This window comes from Pseudopodoces humilis, chromosome 2 (assembly GCF_049639895.1).
Source record: "Pseudopodoces humilis isolate 2021_Gansu_Grassland_sample_001 chromosome 2, ASM4963989v1, whole genome shotgun sequence".
Classification (NCBI taxonomy): domain Eukaryota; kingdom Metazoa; phylum Chordata; class Aves; order Passeriformes; family Paridae; genus Pseudopodoces; species Pseudopodoces humilis.
In genome coordinates, this window is record NC_142201.1 from 4587835 (window position 1) to 4615107 (window position 27273).

Here is a 27273-nt window from a genome sequence, read left to right on the forward strand (position 1 = left end):
CCCTGGTGGACATGGCCCAGGATTGTGTCCAGATGGTTCTGGAATAGCTCCAGTAAGGGAGACACCACAGCCCTTCTGGACAATCTGTCCAGTGCTCGGTCAATATTCAGGTGGAACTTCCTGGGCATAAGTTCCTGCTCATTCGTCTTGTCCTGTTGCTCACTATCAATAGAGCCTGGAGCCATCCTCTTGGCACACTTCTTTAGATATTTATACACATTAATGAAATCCCCTTTCAGTTGTCTCCTCTCGAGGTTGGAAAGCCCCAGCTCCCACAACCTTTCCTGGTCAGAGAGCTGCTCCAGTCCCTTCCCCTTCGCAGCCTCCGCTAGACCCGCCACGGGAGCTCCACATCTCTCTTGTCTTTAGGTGCCCAGACCTGGACACAGCACCCCAGAGGAGCCTCACCTGGTCTAAGCAGAAGAGCAGGACCACCTCCCTGACCTGCCGGCACTGCCCTTCCCAAAGCGAAGTGTTCCCTCCGCAGGCTCCTCCTCCGCGGCGGGGAGGGGCCGAGGCCGCCGGGTCCCGCCGCGCAGCTCCGGCGGCGGGCGGCGATCCGGCCCGGCCGCTCGGCTCGGCTCGCTGGCAGAGAGAGGAGAAGGAAGAAGGAGGCAGCAGGGCGCCGGAGGCAGCAGCCCAGGGTAGGCTGTGCGGGCAGGGGCCGCGCACCTGCCGAGCCGCGTCGGGGGCGGAGCGGGGGCGGCTCCTGGGCCGCGGGGCCGCTGGGAGCGGGGCCGGGCCGGGCCGGGCCGGAGAGCGGCGGCAGCCCTGCCGGTCACCGCCGCCTTTTGTCTCCTCTTCTCCCGTTTATTTTCCCACGGGCGGGCGCTGCCCGGAGCCCCCCATCCTGCTGGACAGGGAGGGTCGCTTGGGAGGCGCTCCGCGGTTTCGGAGGTGGCACCGCAGGTTGGCGGCCCGGGGCTGCCGGTGGGACCCCAGACAGAGCCCTGCCCTGCCCTGCCCTGCCCCGCCCTGCCCCACACCTGCCCTACCTGTGGGTCCCGGGGAAAGGCGGTGCCTGCCCCTTCCCCCGGCTCGGCTCCCGCTGCCCTTGACCTTTGGGATGGCCGGAGCAGCTCTGGTCGGTCCTGCGGGTCCCTGGGCACAGCTCACAGGGGCTGTGCCCCTCTGTGGATAAACCACGGTGAACCCTTTTCCCACTGTGTATTAAATAGAAGGAACGCGGCTATTTAAGGTGCCGGAGTGATGGATTTGTCAGGTTCTGGCTCAGGTGCAGAGCTGCCGGGCATTAAGCACAGTATGCATTAGATCCGCGTGTGTGCGAAGGCGTTTTGAGCCCTTAAGGACGCCCCAGGGAGGGTTTGGTTACCCGGTGTCGGCAGACACAGAACTCATCTCAGCCCCGGGGAGGGTTTGGTTACCCGGTGTCGGCAGACACAGAACTCATCTCAGCCCCAGGGAGGGTTTGGTTACCCGGTGTCGGCAGACACAGAATTCATCTGAGCCCCGGGGGAGCTGCGCTGGGGCCGGGCGGGACCTTCCCTCTGCCTCTCCAGCACAGCTGAGCCAGGGTTTGCTGTGTTTGCAGGGGGAAAAAGCCTCTAACCAGGGACTGCTTTCCTGAAATAGGGAGGAGGGTATGCTTCAGCCACTGCAGCGAAGGAGCAATACCAAGTTGGAAAGGTAAATACGGTTTCAGAGTAAGTACGAGAATATTGCTTTGTACATTGCAAGGAGGAAGTGAAGGGTTGGTTTCACAACTGGCAGAAATAGCTGCTGAAAATGAAAGAGCATAAAACAAGTTTGAGTGATTGAATGGGACATTGTCCTTGGGCTTCATAAGTGAAACTGAAATATAAAAAACTGTATTGGTAAACTACTGATTATGTGTTGTAGCCTATTAGTGTAATTTCTGAAGTATAGCTTGGGTTTTGAAATCTGGTTTAATCTACAATAAAAGGTGATCTTTAAAACCTGTTATCACAAGTTTTATTGCCACAAATTTCTTTGCTTATGTGTGATGCCTTGAGAGGATGCCTAGAACAGGAGGCTAGACAGTGTTAAAGGAATAAAGTAGGTATTTATTAAAAAGGCCTTTAAAGGAAACACTTTGGGCAGTACAAGAGCCTGGCCAGGGCTACACCCAGGATGGACAACGTGTTCTTGGGCTGGGAAAGGATTGTTTTGTCTGACTAAACTGTGAAGAGAACTTGCTGACATTTTATATGAAGTTCAGAGTTACATACTAATGCAGTACAGAATCTGGAAAATATGAAAGCTAAAACTTAAGGCATCATTGGAAGGATATTTTTTATGTTTATTTAAATGCACGTGAATGTCAGAGGAACTTAAGAGATACGTGGAGACAGAAACAAGTTGTTGACAAGTAAATGAGAACTCAGGTGTTTCTGTCTGCACTGCATAAAATGAAATCATCTCCTATCAAATAGAGTTAGGCTGCAGTTCTCTCTGTGCTGCTGGTAGTCCAGTTGTCTTTGCTGGGAAATGACTGGGATCCTTGTGATGGGATTTATCCTAAGGATACACTGCTAGGAGGTGGTGTGAGTATGATCTGTGCAGCAGGTGCACAGATGAGCAACCTGGCGTGACCACTGAGCACTGAAACCTTTTGTAAGATGTCTGAAGTATTTTCCTGCTTGTAATAGAGCTGTTAAATAGTAAACTGCTAAACAATTGCTTTGCTATAATGATAATTGTCCTGTCATTATATTTTAAGAGAACCATTAAAGGAAGTGTTTTGACCTCGGGTGTTTGCTCTTTGCTGGCTTTTTTCCCCACTAGGTATTTTTGTCACCTCATTTGTTGTGATTGGAGAAATAATTTTGGTCGTTTGGAGAGAGGACTGTGACAGAGAAGTGGAGTTTGGGATCACCCTGAAATGAATCTGTTAATGCTGGAGGAAAAATTCACTCCTGCTGTGAGCTACTTGTGCCAACTTCTTTTTCTTCTTACCTTTTCTCCCACCTGGGGCTATCTGCAGCTCATTTCAGCCAAACACAGATTACTGAGGAGAAATAGTTGTTTTGAAATTGGAATTTTGAAATCTGGCCTAACTAGCCAGCTATGGCTGTAAGGGGCAATCCCAGCTTTTAGTCCTTGTCTTTATGCTCCTGCTGCCCTGGATTCATCCTACATGGCAGTTTTGTGGCCACGGAATTAGTTAATATTCTCTATTGGATCAGCTGTATTTCAGGGCAGGATTTCTGATGGATCAGGCACCTGAACCATGACTGTGGAGCTATAAGGTCTGACACAAGGGAGGCAGGGATCTTTTTCTGGAGTTGAGAAAGGAGAGGAGGAGGTAGGGTTGCACTTTCTCTAACCTCTGCAACCTCTGAGAGGAGATAGGAAACTTGTGTTGGGCGGGAATGATTATGAGGTTTGATTAATTGCACAATCTGATTCAGGGCCAGGGAGGGGGTGGAACATGTCAAACGAGATTAGCAAGTCAATTCAGTTTTAGGGTAGGGAGGTGTCAAGCTGAACCAGGACACTGTAGAAAAAATAGAAGTATGACAAAAATGTGTTAACATGAAGGAGCAGAGCCTTGATGTTTTGGTGGGATACTCAGTTACATAAAGAGGGGGTAGTGTTCCTCTATTCCTGGGGAGAAAGCCTGTGAAGGTTATGAAACTTTCAAGTTTTGCCAGCTTGGACACAGCAGATCCTGTTTGTTGTCACTTACCTGGCTGAGGACGAGCAGCTTTGGTTTCTGTAGTAGGGGCAGTGAAGACGAGAGGAGAGCATCTCAACCTTTGCCTGCCCTGTGGCAGTCCCTAAAATTCTCAGGTGAACACCAGCTGTGGGTGCTTTCTTGCTTTGGCTCACTTTCTGTTGTTTACCAGGAGAGCTCATCCTGAATCCTGCCAGCTTCCCATCAGGAGCATGGCAGTGGCTTGTGCTGACATTAAAGGTTGTGGGGTCCCTGCAGACCCAGGAGTGTCCCCGGGCATCGTGCTGGCGTGGCTGGGTTTGAGCACGTGGGTTGCAGTCACACCTTTTGCCTACAGCTGCTTTTGCCACCTGACTTGGCAGCTGCCAGGTAACAGTGCAGCCAGTTCCTGTTGCATTACCTGGAATAAAGTGTGGAGGGTTTTATTGTCAAGGGGTTTCAGCCCATGTAGGAACAAACAGGAGGAATTTGGTGAAAGTTTGAGCCAAACCGCCACCGTCTCGCTCTGCCCTGTATACTGAGGACACACGTGATCCTGCCTTCTTCCTTGTGCTGGTGTAGCGAGCTCAAGTGGGGAAAAAACTTGGTTTTTCCTTTTCCAAGGCTTTCTGATTATGTGAAGTTTTGTGCTGATACTGGGACAAGGAAATGGGGTGGAAGAGGGAGTGCTGGTCAAGCCTTGCCAGCAACATTGTTTAGCAGCACCCACTCTCAAGCTGGAGGAGTCTCTTATTCCAGGCTGGAAACACTACAACCATTTTTGAGCAAATTGCAAGCTCATGAATGCTTCTGATATGCTCAAACAGATCTTTGTGAGCTGGGGAGTTGCCTATTTGTAGTCATTCTGGGACAAAAGCGGTGTTTTGACGTAAGCTGGCTTTGGATCAAGTTCTGGGTGCAGCTTTCCTTTGTGTCTTCACTGCTTTGTACTGTGCCGAGCTCTCAAAATAAATTATAAATTATAAAAGTCAGAGAAGGCTGCAATTTATATAGGCTTAAAATTCTCCACTGCATTTCTGATGTGAAGTTTAGTAATGTTAGTTACTTGCCTCTGAAATGGATAATTACTGATTCAAATGTTATGATGAGAAAATACCCAATAACTTGACCAGATTATTTACTTACCAGTTTCTCTTATTTGAAGATCAGCAGTAAATAGAGTGGAGAATTTGCCACGTTGTGACTGAGGGTAGAAGAAAAAAAAAAAAACCTGCAAGGAGATCAGCCCAGCAGCAGATATTCCACACTTGTGGAATCCAGAGGCTTTGGGGGATCTTTGTCGCACTTCCAGAAGAACAAAGAACGCTGTCACACGTCCGTAATTGTGTCACCTGAAATCTGGTACCAGCTGTAGTGTAGATGGCTCAGCTTCCTCCTGGGATTCGTTTCATCACTTCATTCTCACGAGATCAGTGGTAAGTCTTGAAGTGCTGGTGTGATCCTTGCTGTGAGCAGTGTGAGTTTGTATCTGTTACCTTGCTCAGAATTTTTACTTTTTCATTGCTTAATACATACTGGAAGAATATATAGTCAGTTGTATAATTAATAAATATTGCTGGCATTTAAAAAGTGAGATACTTTGCTGGGAAACCCAGACAAACCCTTACTAGCCAAATCTGCTAGAGAATAAAGCCTTTTGTCCTTTTCTGTGCAAGGTATGTATTTGAAAGAATAAATTGCATTTTCAAGATCCTAGGTGGGAGCAATGCTCAAGATTAACTTTCTTTTCTTAGCCAGAAGTGTATTTTCTCCCCAGTAATTTGATGTATGATACAGACTTGTACAATTACAGTTGTAGTTCTTGCTACTGCACTATTAAAAAAAATAAAACAAAAACCCCCAGCAAAACCAAACAAAAATTGAATCCACCTTCCTTTAGGAAAACTAAACCTGGAAGTTTTATGGCATCAGTTCAAGTGGTTCCTGAGATAGAATACTGAGTCAGTTGTTTGTGAATAACAAAAAATAACAAATTAAAGGCCAAGCACTTTTCATCTGAGCCATTTTATGATATTTCCAGTAGCTGAGCAGCAGGAACAAAGTCATTTCAGTTTTGTCACTTGTGAGGATGTTTTCAGCCATGAGGGTGAATAAATCTGCTTGTGGGATGACTCTTTTTTCCCGTGAATATGCCAGAATTATAAAACAAAACCCTGGTTATGTAAAAGTTCATAAGGCAAAAAATTATTGAAAAGGGTTAATTAAAAGTCAAGGACTGTAGTAGGCAATGTGATATCAGATATTTGTATGTATATATGTACTTATATTTACAGATGTTAATTTTAGGATCAAGGCTAGAAGGAGCCAGTAGACACACTTTGGGTGCTTTTAAAAGCACAAATGCACAAAATGCTGTCCTTAAACAACTGAAACTACAGATGGGGAATAGAGTAGATCAAATTGTTATCTTTGTTTAATGCTTGCAGTGACAGTGAAATTAAGATGCTGTTTTAATTCAGCTGAACTGTAGAGCAAGAGCCAAGGATCCCAGTGAGGCACAAAGGAGAATTCCTTCCCAGTCCCAAAGCTGCTCAATTCTCTTCATGTGCTCCAGTGTCAGTCCCATTGTCCATCTCTGGAAATGTCTGATTTCCATTGTTAGAGAAAGGCAAAAGTAATGTAGAATCCTCAAAGCAGTAAGAAAGTAAGGAATTATCCAAACTGACAATTAAGAGAGCCGTCACTTATGTCCTAGCAATACCACAAAACCCAACGAGACAGGGAGGTGTGGAATCACCTATCAGTGTGTTGAGCTGATATTTAATAATTTTGAGCTGATATTTAATAGCCCCCAAAGGAGGGTTGCACACCAGGCAAGTCAGCTCTGTGGGCTCAGGGCACTGCCACGTTCTCCTGCCTGTTCCCATGTGCCACCAGGCTCCCTGCCAAGGCCACATCAGAGCAGATGGGAAGCAGCAGAACTGGGAGGGTGGTTCTTCAGGATGCTGGAGAACACAAAAAAAAAGTCTTCCACTATTCCAGTATTATCAATGACTTGTGTAATGGTTTTGTGTAGTTTGGTGCTAAAAGAAAGCCTAAATAAAATTATTTGCAATTTTTTTTTTTTTTTTTATGTCACAGGTATAGAGCTTTCATTTTCTCTCTCACTTTCCTGCTGTATGCCAGCTTCCATCTATCAAGGAAACCTATCAGTATAGTGAAGGTAAGAGAGGTGGTGTCCTTGTTTAAACATCCTCCTGCTCCTGCCAGACACGGACGTCGCTGTCTTTCTCAGTATTTCCTGTTGTGAAAGTCAGGGTTAAACTTTAACTTGAAACGCCTTCAAGATGAAAGACTGATGTAGCTGGCACACAGTGATATTTGCTTGATAAACTTTAGTAGAGACCACACCTAGAATATTGCATGTAAGTCTGGCTTTTGGGCTGGAAACAGCTGTGCCTGCACTTAATTAATGTGAATTAATCTAATTAGAGATATTTGAGAGGTTTACATTCTTATGGTTGAGAAAAGTTGCTCATAACTGATGAGCTGAACATTCCACTGGCATTTGCAAGAGTGTTCCCAGTACTGTTGAGCATCATAGTCATCATTGTCTGTATCCTTGTGACTGTTCCCAGTGAAGGTGATGACACATGTTCTCTAATTCTGATAGAATTAGCAACTATTGTTACTTCAATCTTCTGTTTTTATAACTCACCAAACACAAACCAAATCCCCCAATGCTGCATTGTATAAAACTGGTGAGTAACAGTGGGCAAAGTACTTGATGCTACTGCAGAATTTCCAACATTTTCACTGTCAGAAACACCAGTTCACTGTTGGATGTTTTTTTTCTAACCATGTCATTACTCTTTCATGTGATGGTGGCCTCACCCAGCAAAATACCAAACAATTAATAAGGGCCAACAGTTTTACTGATTTGTGTAGGTTTGACACAGGTCTAACCTAGAAATAATCTAGAATTGTTAAATTTCTTGCTGTAGGAGAGTTATCAGTCCCCAGTTTGCAAGTGAGTTTTCCATTTTCAAATGTCCTTTCTGTTTCAGGGAGAGCTGCATAAGCAGTGTGCAAGTCAAGTTGAACTTGACTCCTACAAAGAATATGCTGCCCAGATCCAGCATGTCAGAAAGCCATTTAATGCCTCTCAGTGTGGATGGGAGCCATTTGGTAAGGCTTGATTTTGTGTTGTTTTTTTTTTTTTTGTTTTGGATTTTTCTTTCATAATAATGAGCTGATATTCATAATTAAATTACTTGCTTCTAGCTATTTCTTCACATGTGAGAGATGTGCATGGAAGGGGTGTTTTGTTTTCCAAGTCCTCACTGATTCCTTCACAGAAAGTCAATTGTGACTTACCTTATGATTTTTTTGCTACTTAAAGTCACTTAAACAAGTGATATTATTTTACTTGCCATAACTAAGAGATGGTTTCAGTGGATCAGTTTTCAGTCAAAAAATGGGGTTTGTCTTTATCATGTCTCTTTAGGAAAAAAGGGTGAAGAATAAAATCAATCATTATAATTTTCTGCTTGTTTAATTCAGGCAGTCTTTTAAGTGAAATTACTTGGTGCTTATCTAAATTGGAACTTTGCAGAGTCCTTATCTGCCTGAAGGAATATTTTTCTCTTTATTTTAATGAAGAAAAAGGGGAGACTTTATTGCAGGAGAGACTTGACAAATCACTGGATAGTTTATGAACATGCCCTTTAACTTGAATAGAAAAAAAATATTTGCCTGCTGAACAATTAAATTTTAATTTAATCGTATTTCACTTTAAATGAGACTTTGAATAATTCCTTGACAATTTTATTGCCACCAGAAGCATCAGTGAAATAGATTAGTCCATTCTGTCGATGTGCCAGTCCACCCCAGTCTGTGTAGCCATACATTCTAATTAGTCTTTAATTAGCAATTAAAAAAAAGTCCTGCTCTCTTCAAAGATAATTAAAGATCTGAGCTCTGGGGTTTCTGTGGACAAAATCTAATGTATTAACTCCTGCTGCAGAGTCTACTGAAAAAATACAATCCCCCAGGTGGAATGCACTTAAACCTGGGGAGTGTTTCTTGTCCCTTAACCAAAGGGGGATTGAGTTTGTTTGTCTGAAATATTGATTGACTTTTTTAATGGAGACTTTCAGCCCAAATGTCCTCCTTTTTCCATGGACATTATTGCCAAGCTGCCCCTCTGGAATGGTGCTCTAGACTTGTTCTTTCAGCTGTTTTTCTGGCAAAGCTGGGAGTGACACTGAAGGAAGGAATTTGTTAATATCTGTGACTTCATTCTCAAAGCCAATAGCAATTGTGGCGATTTATTGCAAATAAATAAACAAACTGTCTAGCTATGAGCTCAGGTCCCTTAGGAGTTGACTTGGTGTTTCCACCAGGATGGAGCCCCTTTGCTCCCTCCATCCTGTCTGCAGTTCCCATTTAGGTGTGATTATGGTTGTTTACTCCACAAGGCAGAACTGTGGGGTTTTTATAAGCAGAACTTCTCTATGCTTTGTGAATATTCGGAAAAAGAAATTTAAAAGGCTTTACCCATTAAAAAAAACCAAAAAACATTAAGGTGATTGTTTAAAAGCCTCTATGATGAGGAATTTATTTTTTTTCAGCCATTTTGACTGTAAGGACCTCATGCTTTTGCAACTCATCTTACCACTTTTAATCAAGTCTGTTAAATTGGATTTTGGATTTTCTTTTGCCTAAGGCCTTGTAAGAAAAGGGCACCTTGCTAATAACTGATGTTTCTTATCTTCCAAAATGTTGTTTTAAATAAGGTAGAGTTTAGGATGGGCCAGTCAGTATTTTCCTAATATGTTAGAGGCAGAAGGGGTTTTTTTTTTGTTAAATAAAACATTGGCAAAATGTTTGCTGAAGTCTAAATGTGCCTACTGAAAATTGAATGTCAGTGCACATTCACTGACATTTTTCTTGTTATATGTAAAAATGATTGTGAAGTAATTAGTACATTTAAAGTGGTAATTTGTTTTGAATATTATTCTTAGATAAGAGCAACTACAAACAGCTACTGGGAGCACTGGATTACTCATTTTTGTGTGCATATGCAGTTGGAATGTATTTAAGGTAAAACCCCACTCTCTTTACTGTTTATTTATGAGGCTGTGTGACTTCTGTGATATTGAGCTTTCCTACTGCAGAGTTTCTGATGGAGAGTGAGAAATTGATTGCTGAGAGGAAGAAAACCAACATGATTCTGAGCCCCACATAAAAACCTTTTTACCTGCACCAATCTTGACTGCCTTGTGCAGGAATATTTTCCAGATTGAAGTCTAGCCTGTCTTTTTTTCATCCAGATTGTAAATCAAATCAGTCTCCAAATTGCACTGATTGGGTTAAAATGATTTGCTTTCTTTAGTCAAAGAATGGGATCAGACACCTCCTAAAAATAAAACCAAACCCATCTTAAAGTGTGCAGTCTTAGCTGCTGCTTGGAGATGCTTCTTTCTATTGACTAAAGCCAGAATTGTTAGCAAGGGAGACAAGTGTCACTTCAAATGGCTGGAGACACATAATTTGGAAAATGACTGTGTAAGTAAATGACTTTGAATGTGTTCCAGATGTGTATCTCCCTGAAAGATGGTTGTGCAGATGTCAGAACGTAGCAATTAATGAACTTGAAATGTTTTGTTGGTTTTTATTTTTCCCCTGTCAAGGGCTAAAAATTGCTCTTTTGCTGCTGCAAAGGCAACCAGCAGTTACCAGTAGAGTTCCTCCTCAACCAGAATTAAACAACACAAAATATTCTTCATTTGTGAAGGCTTTTGGGGTGTGATCTCATTTTTAATTATAGCTTTTCTCTTCCTTCCCTCCCCTGTTCCAAGCGGACTCATCGGAGAGCGGCTGCCCATCCGGTACTATCTGACAGGGGGGATGCTCGCCAGTGGACTCTTCACTGCAATGTTTGGATTGGGTTATTTCTATAATGTGCATAACCTGTGGTTTTACATAATGGCCCAGGTAGGCACAGTGTTAATTTAGATACTCAGGGTTCCTCTCATGGTGCTGTTTGGGGTAATACTGGGGGTTTTTCACTTGCACACAGTGATGAGAGGTTGGGTGGGAGGGTGTAAATGATGTCATCTTGTTGATGACAGGCAGAAGTGATAGAGTGGATACCCCCAGGCTTTATTTTTGAAAAATGGTGTTTGTTTTTTTTTTTTTACTGGAAGAAATCTTTGAAAGCAAATTAATGTGTTTCACTCTGTGTTAAATCAGCAATCAAATCCTTGCAAGCTTAAATGCAGGTGAGTTTTAAAACAAGAGTGTTTACTTCTGTCAGTCTGCCAAGACCTGAGTGACACATCCTGGCTTTCTCTGCAGGAAAATTCCATTTACACTGCTAATGATGAGCAGTCTCCCACACTGGTGTGGCTGGGAACAGGCAGCTTATGTAACGAGATTGACTGTGGGAGATTTTTCCGAGCTCAGATCAGGTGTCAAAATAATTTTTACCGTTGGCCTGAAATGGAATTTAGGTCAGGACCAGGGCAGGGTTGTGAGTGGGGCCATTTTGGACAGGTCTGCACCTTGCACTGCTGCTTTCTGTGTTGTTGCAGTATCACTCACCTCTGGCACATGTGCATGGCAGTGAGCAAGGTGGCATGCAGAGGTACTAACCTGGGGCCAGCACTTCTGTCACCTTGTCACCAGTGAATCTGTCACTGCCCCAGCCCTCTGGGATCAGGTGTTTTCCAGGACTGGAAATGCCTCCTTTAGGGCTGAGCTGACTGTCTCTCCCCTGTGGGATGTGGTCATTGAGCCCTGTAGCTCCAAGGGTGATGTCACACCACCAATCCCGTTGGTTTTTATTGGGTAGAGTGAGGTTGGTTTCTGTTGCATGTTCAAATGCTCTCTGTACACGTGAGGTTTTGTGTTGTGATATTTGTGTTGTGGTGCAATTGTAGACAGGGAGCTTTTTAGGAGTTGAGATGAGTTAAAGTTCTGTGCAATGTGGAGGCTGAAATAGTTCTTACTTCACCCTGAATATATTAAATTACATTCGTCCTCTCAGTTTATTTACAGATGTCTGTTAAGCATTTTAAAGTTATCCAGTCTCCCCTAAAGTTATCTTTTTTTCTGCTTTATTTGATTGCAAACATGCTTTGCCATATGCTCAAGTTGAGATAAGTGTTATGCTGCTGCTGCTTGAGTGTGGGGAATTCACTTCTCAGTTCAGCTCAGAGCAATGTGATTTTTGATAAACAAGTGACTGAATTACAGTATTCTGTGATTTAAATCATGAACTAATTATAGAGCTTTAAGGAGAGGGAAGAATCTGCGAAACTTTGTAACTTGTTTGTTCTTAAGGGGAAAAAAAATGCTTTCAAAACTCCCCACTAGATTTCTAAACTCAAAAGCATTTGTGTAGACTTCTTTTCCCAATGCAGCACTCATTAGGAATTTGTGTAGGAACCTGTTTTATGACAGGAAATGTTCATTTATTATTTTTTTTACCTACTTTCAGATAGCTAATGGGTTGGTGCAAACCACTGGCTGGCCAAGTGTCGTTACATGCATTGGCAACTGGTTTGGAAAAGGAAGGTAAATGATACATAATCCAGAGGTTTGGAAGTACAGATCAATACATGCTGTGATATTATCTATTTCAATATATTTCTTAGGCTTCTGTGGGTTTGGTTTGTTTTGGTTTTTTGAGCTGAAACTAAGCAGTTAGAATTTTGAAAGGAGCTTCCTTTATGCTGCTTATTTTACATATGGGTTTGAAACTGTCTCCCTCCTGTCAAAACAGCATTCTGTGGTATCTTTTTCAGATGAATTATTTCAGAATTGTGTTAGAATAATTCTTGCAAATATAAACAGTCTAAAACTGCTCTTAGTAAAGGCTGTTATTATGCCATTTTAATGTGAAATTTCCTGTGTTTTCATTTGTATCTCAAAACAGTTGTCAGGGAGTAACTGTAAAAAATGCCTTTGTGTAATGTCTTTTTTATAAACTTGAAAATTTAATTTAGAAGACAAAATATACATGGCATCTGATTTAACCTTTCTTTTATCACCTTCTTTAGATCATCTGCTTGGGTCTGTCTTAATCCTGCAGAGATCACTCATGATGTTTGTGTTGTCACACCATACAGTAATTTTCTGTACATTTTGCAAGAGCTGCATGCTAAACCCACTGGCTCTGATAATGGTTGATGCATGTAGCATATAATGATGCTACTGTGGGACCATCCTTTGTGTATGTAGAGCATTATTGTTAATCAGTTCCAGAGAAGAATGTCCTGAAATTCAGCATTTGATTTTTATATAAACCACAGAACAGTTAAAAAGATGTAGCCTCAAACTAATTTTCCATTAGGAAATGCAGAGAATGGTAACTGTCATATAATATGGAATGAGACTGGGGAGTCTGTGCAAAATAAATACATTTATTCAGGCTTTGCTTTGTGCAAAAGCAATATCCTTTACTTCTAGGATGCTACACATTGGGCTGGTGAGTAGGGCTCTGGTTTAAATGTCAGTGACCTGGTCCTTGTTTTCATTCTGCTATAATTCCATGAAGCATGAACAGATCTCTTAAATCTTGTCTTCAGGCTATGGAAAAGATTGGGGTTTGTTCAAGTTAGGTTGCTCCAGGTAAAATCCTGCTGAGGGCAAGGCAGGTTTCCCATGACTTAAAAGGAAAAAAAAAAGCCCTGCTGTCTTGACTTCGGTGGGATGTTTTTAAGCTTTACCTTAGCTCAGATGGAGCAGATGTGTGTCTTATCCAAGCTTGTGAAGCTGTCATCTTCCACCAGAGCCCAGCAAGTCCAGAATGGGATCAGGAAATACTGAATTTGCTCCACATACCCTGTATAGTTTGTTTTCTTCTGCATGACAAGCCTGACATGTCCTGCAAGCACCAGATTATCGATGCAGTGTGTTTGCAGGAGGATTTTTATTCCTTAAAGGCATCAGACATGCTACACAGCATCAGCATATTTGTTTCAATCAAAGAAACTATTTAGAAATATGCAAGCCCTAGTGGTATTTTTAAATGTCAGTAAGTGCAGGACAAATTCAGTCATGCACAGAGTATTTACAGCAGTTTTATTAGTATTTAGGTGCTTTGAAATTGCCAGATGGAGATTGTAGCATAAATAAATGACCAGTTGAAGAACCATAAGATAAATTTCACTGACACCACAGATGTACAGCCATTTTGAAACACTTTTCTCTGATAATGAATGTTTGTGGGTTTGTGTGTTTTGGTTGTTTTTTTAATGCAGGAGAGGTTTGATCATGGGAGTCTGGAATTCGCACACTTCAGTGGGGAATATCTTGGGATCCTTGATTGCTGCTTACTGGGTGTCCACGTGCTGGGGTCTCTCCTTTGTGGTGCCTGGGGTCATCGTGGCTGTCATGGGGGTTGTTTGTTTCCTGTTCCTGATTGAACGTGAGTGCTTCAGTGGGACACAGCCACAGAGGGTTCATGCTTCTCAAGCTGTGCCTGTACTTGGAGAGCTTCTTCCCAGAACACTTGATAGAGAAGAGCCTGTGTGCCTTCACAGAGCTTACCCAGTCAGAATTAGTCATTGAGGTTGGAAAAGCCCTCTGAGGTCATCAAGTCCAACTTTGACCAATGCCCACCTTGTCCCCAGCCCAGAGCCCTGAGTGCCACCTCCAGGTGACACCTCCAGGGATGGGCACTGCAAAGCTCCCTGGGCAGCCCCTGCCAAGGCCTGAGCTCCCTTTCCATGGGCAAATTCCTGCTGCTGTCCACCCTGAGCCTCCCCTGGCCCAGCCTGAGGCCGTTCCCTCTCCTCCTGTCCCTGTTCCCTGGCAGCAGAGCCCGACCCCCCCGGCTGTCCCCTCCTGCCAGGGACTTGTGCAGAGCCACAAGGGCCCCCTGAGCCTCCTTTGCTCCAGGCTGAGCCCCCTCAGCTGTTCTTCATCTGGTTTGTGCCCCAGACCCTTCCCCAGCTCCCCTGACAGAGTGACACTTGACAATTCAGCCTCCTGTCCTGTCCTTAGCTCCCTGTGTTGATAAATGGTTTAAGTGTATCTTGGCAGAAGGTCCCACCTGGCTGCAGTGCACATTCAACACACACCACCTATCCTCTGTGCTATGAGGTACAGGGGGCAGCTGATGGAGCAGGTTTTGGCACTTTAAATTGGAAATTAAAGAGGAATTCCCCATCCTGTCCCTCTGAAGACTTAGAGATACGAATGCTTGTTTTACTGTAACTGTCCTGCCTCAGGTAGTGAATTTTGGCAGGTATAATTAGAATTCTGTAACTAGCTGGACTGCCAGATTAGCACTTTTTATCTGTCCTGTCAGTTTATTGTCAGTAAGTTACACTGTTGGAAAGTGTTTTAAGAGATCTTTCTTAGGCTTGTTTTCACTATTAGCTATGTGTGGTGTTTTATTTCAGATCCTAAAGATGTCAGTTGCTCCTGCACACTGTCCAGTGTAAGTAAATGCATTTTCTTTTTTGATTTTTTGCCTCCTAATAGACACATTTATTAAGATGGTTCTGTGAATCAAATTGTCTGTGTGGCCCTTTGTGCCAAGCTGTTGTAACTGATCCTGTGCTTGAGGCAGTGATTCGTCTTCTGTGCTTCACTGGTAAACCAGGAGCTTATTTTCTCTCATAGCAGATGAATCAAGAGGTGAATTAATTTGTTTTAACTGAAGTTTTGGAGCAGTTGATCTTACAGTAAACCAAGTAAAAACTGTTCATCTCTTTTTTTTTTTTTTCTTTTTCTTGTGTTTTATTTTCTTCCATCTTCCTGAGCATCTTTGTGGAGTGTTTTGTGTGCTCAGAATTAAGTATTTTAGAAAATTTTGTGTTAGAGGTTGGAAAGATTTCTTAGGAAATCCCAAGTTACTGTGTGAGGTGATTCCTTTTCTGCCTCATGAAGCTGTGAACCCAAGAAGAGGAAAGCAATCCAAATGGAATTGGAGAAAACTAAAAAGCAAGACAACAGAGAGAGCATTAGGAAGACTGGCTGTGTTTAGCTTCTCAGAACAAAATATCATTCCTGGCCCACTTTTATTCAAGATTGTGCTCACAGGTTGATCTTGTTTCATGTTCCCTGAGACTCTGCTCTGTGTTTCTCTTCTGCAGCCAGAATCTGGAGCAGTTCTTGCCCCAGGCTCCAAGGAACCCTTGGGCAATCACATCTACCACATTTCCAAGTATTTTTTGGAATAGTAGAGGGGTTTGATAGAGCAGGGATGAGGTTTCCCATGTCTGAGGACAAATCAGGGATGTCAGTGAAAGTCCCAAGAGCATCCCACATGGAAGTTGTCTGTACATGTGAATTCATGTGCATTTTCTTTGCCAGTCTCACAGGTAGATTGTAAGGATTGATTGCTCTTTTTTTACCACCTAATATTTCCAGATCAGTGTAGTTATACATGTTAAATGTTCTTGAATAGGGCCTAAAGGCAGCTTTTCTAGTCTGTGTTCTCTCTTCTTTACCACTTAATGTTTTGGTTTTTTATCTTCATATGAAGCACTTCTGATAAAGCTTCTGAATGCTTTTGATGGTCTGAGGAACTCTTATTCTTAGTTTATTCCTGTGAGACAAGCTGGGCTCACACTACACTCTATTCTTCATTTATTTCTCTTTCTCTTTCATTCATTAGAAGTAACTTCTGTAAAGTGTGAGAGTATTTTAAGTGACTCTCATTGCCTGCTGTTAAGAGTCCCATTTTCTTTAGCTTTCATGTAGTTCAAAGCATCATTTTTACAGAAAATCCAGTTAAGCCTCATGGAATAAATATTTATTTGTTTCAAATACACTTTAACTGGAAAGCATAACTAAAGCACTCAGCACAGTATGTTGCTCATATGTCTCAGTGTGGAAAATTCTGACACAGAATATCTATTTACCATGATATTTTTAACAAAAATTTAGTATTTTAGGAGCTGTTTCCCCCAGTTGCAGAAAAGGAGGAGCTTTTGACTCATTCTTCACTGGTACAGCATCAGGGTCACTGCTCCAGGCTCCCCCTCACTGTGTGAGATGCATTTGACCTTCTGTTTCCCTGGAAACCTCGCTCTGCAGAGCAAAAGGCATCGCTTCTTCCTCCCCTATTCCCATTTCACATCTGGAAACCTGAGAGGAGTTTATAACGGGGCTTCCCCACTTGCCCATGACCCTTCTCAGACTGAGATTTGCCTTGTCCTGGGGAGCTTTATTTCATTGGAACTGCTCAAATACCTCAGTCCCGAGTGGTCTGCAAGGATTCAAAACTCTTGTGCAAGGGGCTTCTGTACAGCACAGAGAGGTGGCCTCAGAAATTAATTAGGTAAGAGTTCAAGAAGTCTGGATGTAGATGTAATGATGACAGTTTCTGACTGTAAAGAAAAGTGAGTGCTAATTGGAGGGACTTTCATGTAGTAAAATAGGGAGAAAATAATTCATCTGTGTTGTACAAGGAATAGAATTTAGCAGCTGTAAAAATACTTGCTGTCCTCTTTTTTCATTCAGTCATTCAGGTAACAACCTGAATAACTATTTGCTTTTGCAAGTAGTTAGAAATCCTTTTGAGGCATTAAACACTGGCTCTCCTCATAAGGCTGTGGCAGGTAATTTTGGCCAGATATCCTGGGTAGGTGCAGGCAGTTCTGCTGGCTGGTGCTAAAAACTAAATCTCTTTGTGGAAGAATGAGGCCAGTTAAATTTAAGCACCACTAAAATAAATGCTCAGCACGAGGGAAGGACTTGGAGTTTATATTAAGATTCAAAGATCAGGGTCCTCTCTGTGTGATGTCACTGTCTTGGATGAATTTGGTCTACTGTTTATTTGCAGCATGGTCGTGAGCCCGGTATTTCCACAGAGTTTGTAGTGGTGAGTAATCTGATTTCACTGAGTTGTCCAAAACCACAGATGGAGAGTCAGGCACAGAGCCTTGAGCGTGTGGTTCTTTCTCTTTATTCTCTGGTTTCCTGGGCTGTGCTTCATTTGCCTGAATTCATCTTGGCTCTGATTTACCCGTCTGAAATTTGTTTCCAAATAAATGCTTGAGGACAATAAAGTGCTTTCAAATGCTGGCATTGGAGGCTTAATCTTGACTTTCTGAAGGGCTCTACCTGTGACAAATGCAAGTGAGAAGTCAGTGGGTTTTATTCAGAATTGCTGCACTTCTTTATGAAAGTCAAAGAGGAGATTTTAACTTTTTTTTTTTTTTATGCCCTTTGGGAAATGTGATTTAGAACTGGTTTTATTACCTCTCATCTTTTCTCCCTGTGTCTTTTTTTCCCCATAGTTATATCATGTTCATACAAACCTGCCTTTGTACTCTAGGAACTTCCTTTGTCTTGACTTTGCATTCCCGGAAATCTCCCCTCCTGTTGCAAAGTGCTTGTGCATTTGAAAATTACCAGGCTGCAATTTTTATCTCCTGAAAAGGAGGAAGAAGCCTAAGTACTAAATGTGCAGCCTCTAAGTCTAGTCCTTTTCCCTAGACATTTTCTCCTTACCACAGTAAATCTTACTTTTTTGACAGTGAAATGAAAAAGTCATTCATTTTTTCTCTGCTGAGCTGCTGATTAAAAATGTCGATGCCTTGTCTCTAGGTGATGGATTTTCTTTCCCTTGGAAGAAAACCATGGTTCTTGTAAATCACAGTTCTTGTAAATCATGATTCTTGTAAATCACATTTTTTACAAGAGCCAGGTTTTCTGTAAGATAAAACTTAAAAATCTGTTTTATCAGACCCTGGGGGCTCAAGTGTTGTTGGTTTATTTTGAGGAATGCATGTCCAAGACTGCCTGTGCCTCAGCTCTGTACTGAGCTGCAGAAATACCACAGTTTACCCTCAAAAATATTTTTTCTTCTTAGAATGATTTGATTGATGAAGGGTAGTTTGTCTAAAAAATACTGAAATACATACTCTTGGGGTTTTTTTGGGGGAGGGGGAATAATTACGTAGTGATTGATCTTGAGCTGGATTGTTCAGTGAGGTTTTGCATTCTTTTTTTATTTGTGGTGATGAGCTTGAGGAGAGGATTATTTGGGACAGAGTTTGTGGGGTTTTTTATTGTTCTGTCTTGTTTGTTTTTATCTATGTGGCATCCACATAGAAACACACTTCAGCACCTCATCGCTGAGGAATACACAGTGCTTGTTTTGGACTGAAAAATAGGTTGTCCATACCTGACTGCAAACCTGCTTTAGAGCTGTAGATTTAATTCATCTCATAAATCTGAATGTCCCTGGTAAATCTTTCTAGTCTAAAGATCTCAGAATGGTGTTTTCCAGTGAATGCAGTTTGGTGTGAGCTGATGCAGGAATGTACTTGTTAATAAGGATAAAAAGCAAGTCCATCTGGTGCCTAAAATGTAGCTTTTTGTCTCATTTTTTTTCTTCTGGAACTTGCTGGAGGTGCTCAGGCTCCTCATCAATACTCCTGTCCACAAGAACACATTTATGGGCTAAAAGAATATAGTGTTGTAGAATATAAGGGAAAGGGATGAACTTTTCTCTCAAAGGGATTAGGAAAGTGAAAAATCAAGGTTTTCATGAAACAAATCAACTTGTGTAGTTGCTGCTGGAATCATCTGCTCAAGGGCAAAAACTCAGTTTGCAATGTCAGTAAGTTCAGTAGAGGAAGAAGCAGCTAGAGATGTTGAAAGGGGCATGACTGTGCTCTGAATTCAGCTTCTCCTGTATCAAACCAGTGTGAAATAAGCTTTCAGATCAATTTGTGAGTGCATTTTATGTCTGTTGCCATAGGTCTGTGTAAGTACTTGAAAATCTCAAAATACACAGTCATCAAATTAAAGATGCTCCAGTTGGGGTTATGTTTATGTTACAATGCACAAAAACTTGTTCCAGAGAGATGATTGATGCTAATGTAATCCTTAAAAAAACAAACAGAAAAAAACCAACCAGCAAAAATACAGAGTTTGTTTTCTTTTTTTTAGAGTTCTAAAACCTTCCTGAACGGCGCCTCTCGGTGCAGAATCCAGATGCCAACCTTAAATGCTAAGGAAAATGGCAAACCTCAGGTAAAATATAAAATATTGCTGTAAAATAGCATAGAAGACTTCTTAAGGCTCAGCTGAAACATTTTCTGTTTGTAAAGATTGCTCCTCTTTTTATGATGCTGAAATCTGCTTCCATCTTCAGACACAAATGTAAATTCAGATGAGGGAAGTGAGCTTTACCTGCCATAAATAATGCAAACTGAGCTCTATGAGATGGCTGTGCTTGCTCAATTGATCTCCTTTTTTTTGTGATCTTGACACAATTCCATCAGAAACAATGCACTGCAAAATACTTTAAAAACAGTCCACTTGAAATATTTTAATTATGTATATTGTGTCCTGTCCTTGCAGTCTCACTTCTCTCCCTTCTCCTTTCAAAGCTGTCTGTACTTACAAGATTATATGTGGAGATGGAGATTTCTAAATATAAGCAATTATTCAGAAAAATCTTGCTTAAAACTCTTAACCATAAAAGCTGTTTTTTCTCACTAGAAAATGAATTCTGGACTTGCCCATTTTGTGGGCAGAAAAACATTTTATCTTCTGATGGGCATGAACTGAAAATTTCCATTTGAAATTTTGTGTTTGTATTCAGTACACTCAGCACGTTGTATCCTGAGAGGATAACTTTTTTTTTTAACTTCTTTCAGAGTTTTCCAGGAAAATAGAAACTTCCTGTTCTCTTTATCCTTTGCCCATAGAATAATAATGAGCATTCACAGGGTGGAACAATCAGTGCTGGTAAAAAAGTTTTTAAATTTTTGTTAAGGAAACACTTCAATAAAGCTTAAACCCCCTCTGTACTTGAGTTTATTATTTTTGTTTTGAGCTGCCCAACAACAGTCTCTAGCCCAGAAACCATTTGTTATTTCACATCCAGCTGGAAGGTAAGGGGGGATGTAAGAATATCAGCAGGTGTTTTTAGGCAAGATGGAATTTACAGAAAGAAATTCTTTTAAGTTTATGGAAGAAAGGGTGGGTGAAGCACTGGAACAAGTGGCCTAAGAAGCTGTGGCTGTCCCATCCCTGGAAGTGTCCAAGGCCAGGCTGGATGGGGCTTAGAGAAACCTGGGATAGTGGAAGAGGGTTGGAATTGGATGATCTTCAAGTCCTTTCCTGCTCCAGCCAATCTATGATTCTAAATCATGATGACAAAGCTAAAAAACCACGTAAATCAGTAGAAAGATATTTCCCTTTTTCACTCTGCTGGTGCCTCTGCTGCCACCCTGTGAAGGGTCTGCCAAGCAAAGGGTGAGGGAAATGTACCCCTCTCCCTCTGACCGGTGTCCCTTGGGAGCAGGACAGAGGGGAAACACGGACAGTGAACCTGGGGGAATTGCTGGCAATCCTGGGAATATCCCTCCCTTCCCTCTCCACCCTGCCAGCTGGGCTATGTTTGTAACACAGAGTCTTAACAAGGTTTAAAAAGAAACAAAAAAAAATCATTAAAACCCCTTCTTTGTCACTCTTTGGGGCTTCCTGATTTTCTGCCAGTGACAGGAGAACATCTTTTTCCTGTCGGAGCCAAACTGAACATCTTCCCCTTTTTGCAGGGGTTGTGTTGCAGTTATTTGGAGCTGATTTTCACAGTCAGCTTTTGAGCCTCTACAAACAGCAGATGTTTTGCATTTATGGGATGGTCTCCAAGCACACTGCAATGGCAGCTTTTATTGGGTTTTCATTGACCTCTGCAATTACTGTAAAAAGGAAGCAAATACTCGGCATCTGCAGTGATTGAAAGCAGAATGTGTTTTTGGCTGCGTGACCTGAATATCTCTGTCCCTTCATTGCTGCTTATGTTAGGTTGGCCTCACGAAAATGACAAAAAAATTGTGATATAATGAATCCTTCCCCAGAGATCAAGAGTGTGCCATATGCCTAATCGTGCTCTGAGACAAGCTGGCCAGGCTGTACAAAGCCATCTCTGCCAAGCACAAACTGCTGGGTTTATATATCCTTTAGCTATGTGCAGCATAAAAACCCCCAAATCATCACCAAAAGTTTCCAGCATGAGCTTAAATAAGTTGTTTGGACTTTGGTCACCTCTACTGCAATATTTACCTGCTCTTCCAAAGGAGATTTAGAGCTGCTTGTCTGAGAATGAGCAGTGTTGTCTCAGACAGTCCTGGCTGAGTTTGCTGTGCTGATTGTGCAGCATCCATCATCAGACACCATCTAGAATCCAGTGGGGAGCTTCACTGCTTAAGCCCTTTTTTTTCCCCCTCTTTTTCCCCCCTCTCTCTCTCATTTTTTAAAAAAAATAATAGCTTATAATTTGAACTGGTGCTGTTAAAATAGTTGAAGTTTTGAAGTTGCTCCAGTAATTCAGAAGATGAATGTTTTTTATGATGGTAGAGTGACTTGTGGGCCATGACATAGATTTGCACTGCCATGTCAAAGGTCCCTAGGTGTTTCTTCTGTCTTCTGGGTTATGCTTTTTCACCTGAGCCCAGACAGTGGACTCCTCTAAGTCCTGCATCCCATCTAACAATCATGTCTAGGATTTTGGATGCTGCCTGGCAGCTTCTGAAACTGTGCTGAGTGTCTGGGCTCAGGTGTCCAGATGGTTCCCTCTCCTAAATGATGTTCTTTAAAAACAAAATTTATTTAGAATCACTGAATATAAAATAGCAGAATTGAATTTTTCCAGCACTTTTTTTTTCCTTCCTCCATCAGCTTAGCAGATATTAAAGTTTTCATCTTTGCAATAAGCATTGGAAATGGAACAGCCTGCTGTTGTATCCTTTCTAGCCTCAAATATATATTTGAGGTTTAATTCTTCACTGAGGCTTTGTTCAGGTGCTGAAGAATCAGGAGAAAGAAGACAGTGTGTAGAATACATAACTAGGAAAAGTACACAGCTTGGTAAAGCCTCCCAGCAAGCAGGTGAAAGTGAGGGTAGCTACATCCCATCCTTTTTCCAAGTTGGAAAAGAAGTACTGAGGGCTATTTATACCTGATTTATTTTTTTTTTTCCTGTGTACAGCTGTAAGATGTACATTTCCAATTCTATTCGGAGAGTTCACTTCAGTCTGGTAGAGGATTAAAAATAACATAAACCCTCCTGGCTACACTGGGATGTCTTGTTCTTGTGGAGTGGTAACTTGCTCCACAAGTATTCTTAGCAGCCAGTGGAATTCTTGGAATAAAATCCTTCCTAGTACTAGAAAAGATCTCAGAATTCACAAGTTAGGCAATGCTGGTGAACTCCAGGCTTTTATATTTTGGCGATTGCAATGTTCAAATGGAACAGATTTTAAAAAAAAAATAAAAATAAGTAATTACTTAATATAAAGCACTCACTGTCCATAATTCATGTGGAAAGATGGCCTGTACTTAGATCAGTCAGTAAGATGATGTTTCAGAGTCTGGAAAACAGGCTTGGTATTTCTACAGAAAGAAGATAATCCATTATTTCATACAGAAATGCATCCTTGTAGAAGTTTCTTGTGCACAATGTTGTAGGACTCAGTAGCTTGTCAGCTTTAATTAGACCACATTTATGTAGTGGGATGAGGGAAGATTGGAAACTGTTTTGTTCCATTGGATGTACTCTTAATATGTGGGGGTTTTGCAACTTGAAATTGTTCTTCAGTAGAACAGAAACTTGATTCTGTTATGGACTGTATGCACTCAGAAACATCCTGATACCACCTGATATTCTGAATATAGTCTCTGCTCTCTCTGTATACTCTGGATGTCCACACCAAGACAGTTTTAAGGGCTGTAACTTTCTGTGATAAAATAGATACTTGTTCTTAAAAATTATTTTGGAATTGTTTGATTTCTCGATACATATTTTGTGGTTTTGTTCTTTCCTCTCTCTCATCTGTTGCTGGGGGATGTTGCAGGATCCAGAGATGCAGCATTTACTGACTGACCCTGAGAACTGCAGCCTGTCACTGAGCCCCAGCTCTGTGGCCGCTGGGGAAGGAAGGCATGGGACATCAGCCATCAGCTTCCTTGGGGCCCTGAGGATACCTGTGAGTGCCTGTGCTGCTCCTCTCTAAGAACTGAATTTTGCTTCAGAATTCATATTTCTAGGTGAATTCATAAGTTCTGGGTGGTGCAGTAGTGGATATTAACTTTGCATCAGAGTCTTGAAATGTGGAGGACTTTGGGCTTGGTTTATTTGGAGGAAAGGAGGCTGAGAGGAGACCTCATTGCTCCCTGCAGCTTCCTGAGGAGGGAAGGTGGAGAGAGAGCTGCTGATCTCTCTGATAATGTTCAAGAGACATTTGGATAATGACTTTATCAACTTGTGTCAGCCTGGGAGGGGCCTGGCAGTTGGGCAGGGTGGTTGCTGTTGACTCAAATAGCTTATTCTGTCCTAAAGTCTGTTCTAAAAGTTGACTGAACTAATGACATGTAGCTGTTAAGGGTGGAATAGCAAAGTGAGTACATAAGTACTTCTGTCTGTCAGAATTTCCTTCTATGGCTCCCCTTTCTACGTTCCTCAGCATTGTTTCAAAAAGTTTTAATCTTAAAATCTCTTTTCTGAGAAGTTTCAGGCAGCCCAAATATTTGGACTGCTGGCAAAGGAAATGAAGTTTCCTCACGGTCAGAACCTGTCATTTTTGATTGTCCTCTCAACCTTAAGCCTGAATGCAGAAGTAGATTATTGAAGAAGATTATTTGCAGATTGATTTGGACCATGTGTAGAGTAAAAAAAAATCCTGCACCCAACCACTGTATTCCTGCATCTTCTCATCATGTTCAGTCTGGTCCTCTACTCTTTTTCCTGTGGCAAAGTGGAAGCGGTGGGTGAAAAATTCCTGCTGCTGCCTGGAATCTCTGAAACCTGTGGTATTTGTCCTGCCTGTTGTTGGGAGGGGACACAGCTTCACGTGGAATGTGTGTGCTGTTCCTCAGGATAGCTGCAGCCCTCCATACCAGGGATTTCAGAAACCTGGTTCCAAACAAGAAGTTGTCAGATAGTGAAGGGAATGAAGATGGGTTAATTTGGCAGTCCAGTTACAGCTCTGTGCAGTAAATGCACTTTTATGTGTTCAGCAGGAAAGAGGATGGAGCAAGTTAGAGCTTTAAACAGGTCATTGCTCAATCTGTGATGTGCTCTTACATCTGCTCTGTGTCAGACTGGTTTACTGGCTTTTTATAGAGCTGAAGAGTAAGGCAGCAATCTTGAACCCATCTGAAGGAAGGAGATAAAGAGCACAAAAAGATGCCAGTTTCTCTGGAACACGCTCCAAAACTGTGTAACAACTTTATTTAAGGGAAATAAATGATGCAGGTGTCCCAAACAGTATAAAACCCTTCACATTCATTTCTGTGTTCTCTGCTCAGGTTATTCAGTACCGTTTTAGTGTTCTCTCTTCAGGCAGTTCAGTACAATTGAAAGGAAATATGCAAGTAAAATACCACAGTCTCCTCAGAGTGCAAGGTTTATGCTCTCAGAGGAAGAATGTTTCTTGGGAATTCATGACAGGAAAATCAAAGCCTAAATGCTTCCTAGAAACCATTTTCATAATGCTCTGTGAAAGCAAATAGCTCTGTCACAATGCTAACTCCCTGTTTTCATTATTCTCTCAGGGAGTTGTGGAGTTCTCCCTTTGTCTCCTGTTTGCAAAGCTGGTGAGCTACACTTTCCTCTTCTGGCTTCCCCTCTACATCACAAATGTAGGTGAGTATTTCAGGAAAGGGGTACAGAATTGTGGCTACAAAGTCTCTGCAAATACGAGCGTTGAATAATAAGAAGAAAATAAACATTACTGCTTCTGAAAAGCTTTCTCTGCTGCAGTATCAGGGGAGTTGTAAGTCACTAAGCAGGTTTATGAATTCAGTGTTATGAGAGGGTGTTTTCAAAACAAGCAGAAGTGTCTGGCTTATCATCAGTAATTCCAGGCATAAATGCTGTGTCTTTGGCTCTTGCAAACAAATCAAAAAGTTTTGCTTTCTAACAATACTTTTCATGACTGAAATGTACTATGCATTAGTAAACATATACAAAACATTAGAAACATATACAAAATAATGTAAATGAGGTTTTTTGTCTGTTCAGTGCTGATGTTTTGATTTTTTTATACTTTTAGTGTGCAAGATGGACCAGCTTTTTAGCTAGGTCTGTTGCAATAGGAGAAGGGGTAATTATTTTAGACTAAAAGAGGGTAGATTTAGACTGGATATAAAAAAGAATTTTTTTTGCAATGAGGGTGATGAAATGCTGCAACATCAAACCTGTGGGTGCCCCATCCCTGGAAACATTCAAGCTCAGGCTGGATGGAGCTCTGGGCAACCTGATCTAATTGAAGATGTTCCTGCCCATGGCAGAGGGTTGGACTGGATGATCTTTAAAGATCCCTTCCAACCCAGACCATCCTGTAATTCTGTGATTATAAAAGTGGTAAAATGTCTCTTCCAGTGAGAGTAATTGCATTCAAAAGTCTGTATTGCCAAATACCTGCTTTTGTTCTTATTTCTTTTACACAACATCATCTTATTATTCTGAATAAAGAATTCTGCTGTAAGATGCCTTTGCTCTGGCATTACAAGACTGCTGAGATTTCCATGTTTTATAGTCCAGAAATGAGATAAATGTTTTGCTTCTCTCACCAGAGCATCTTGATGCCAAAAGAGCTGGGGACCTTTCTACGCTGTTTGATGTGGGTGGGATCTTTGGTAAGTTTTAATGTTATTTCACTCTTGATCACAGCAGTTCAGGAAAGGCTCTGGTGTACACAGCTTAGATATTTTACAGTTCATATGCATTATTTCTACTCAAAAAGAGTAGCAGTAAAGGTACTGAGCTGAGAGTTGTGTTGAAAAGTGAAAATCTAGTAAAATACCTTCACAGCCAGTGATACTGTTCAGCACAGATTGGAATAGTCAAATTATGGAATCTTTTATCTCCATCAGCTCTGGCCCATGAGTCTTGGTCACCACCCATCAAAATAATTCCTTTTGTCAGTCTAACTTCAGAGAACTGTGCCTGTTTGTTCAGTGGTGTGGATTTCATGGGCACAAAGGTTAATGGCCATGGGTGTTCTGGTTTGTTTTTTTCTTGATACGTTTTATAACTGTATGTGATAAAACTAGGAGATCATAATAGTAATAATAATGAGGACTAGGCTATTCCTTTATAATTTGCAGGGTGACCACTGAATAAATTTTCATGCTAGTGCAGACAGTTTAGCTCGTTTCCCTGTGGCAGTGGGACATGGACAGAGAACCAAGTTTTCTATTGCACATGAGGAATTAAGAGACCAGTGAGTGGATACCAGAACTCCAGCAGTAGGGCCATGTGGCACCTGGTAAAAGGCTTTTTGCCTTGGATATTTGGAATAAATAACAAGGAGGAACAAGTGTCTGCTTCTGTTGTCTTCAGGTCAGAAGTGGTTGGGTTAATGAGGATGTTGCTGTGTGAATTGTGTAACTATGCAGTAAAAGCCATTGGGTTCTGTTTCATTAAATTAAACTGATGTCTTCTATGCAGAACACACACTGAATGATTTCCTCACCCCTGTGTGCTCTTTCAGGTGGGATTTTGGCAGGTCTCATTTCAGACAGGCTGGAGAAGAGGGCATCAACCTGCGGAATGATGTTGCTGCTTGCAGCACCCACAGTAAGAGCCTGCCCCTCTCTCACAGCCGTGGCTGAGGCTGTGACTCCATTCCCTGGACAGTTCTGCAGGCAGCATCTCCCAGCCTGGATGTAGAGTCCAGGCCAGACTA

At 41.9% G+C, this 27273-nt stretch overlaps 1 protein-coding gene across 11 annotated transcripts in view; it reads left to right on the plus strand.

The window, feature by feature from the left end:
- Window positions 1-507: 507 nt before the first annotated feature.
- SLC37A1 (solute carrier family 37 member 1) overlaps window positions 508-27273 on the plus strand; it is a 34675-nt gene continuing 7909 nt past the window's right edge. Inside the window, exons 1-16 of one of the 11 annotated variants that reach the window (XM_088067503.1) lie at window positions 508-644; window positions 1553-1664; window positions 2767-2902; window positions 4803-5073; window positions 6740-6821; window positions 7666-7786; window positions 9625-9703; window positions 10462-10597; window positions 12105-12181; window positions 13870-14036; window positions 15016-15053; window positions 19523-19606; window positions 23437-23568; window positions 25136-25226; window positions 26159-26221; window positions 27079-27164. In XM_088067503.1, coding sequence (XP_087923629.1) covers window positions 5018-5073; window positions 6740-6821; window positions 7666-7786; window positions 9625-9703; window positions 10462-10597; window positions 12105-12181; window positions 13870-14036; window positions 15016-15053; window positions 19523-19606; window positions 23437-23568; window positions 25136-25226; window positions 26159-26221; window positions 27079-27164 — 1212 coding nt within the window. In that variant the 5' untranslated portion in view covers window positions 508-644; window positions 1553-1664; window positions 2767-2902; window positions 4803-5017. The other 10 variants (XM_088067515.1, XM_088067512.1, XM_088067539.1 and 7 more) reach the window with 10 other exon arrangements.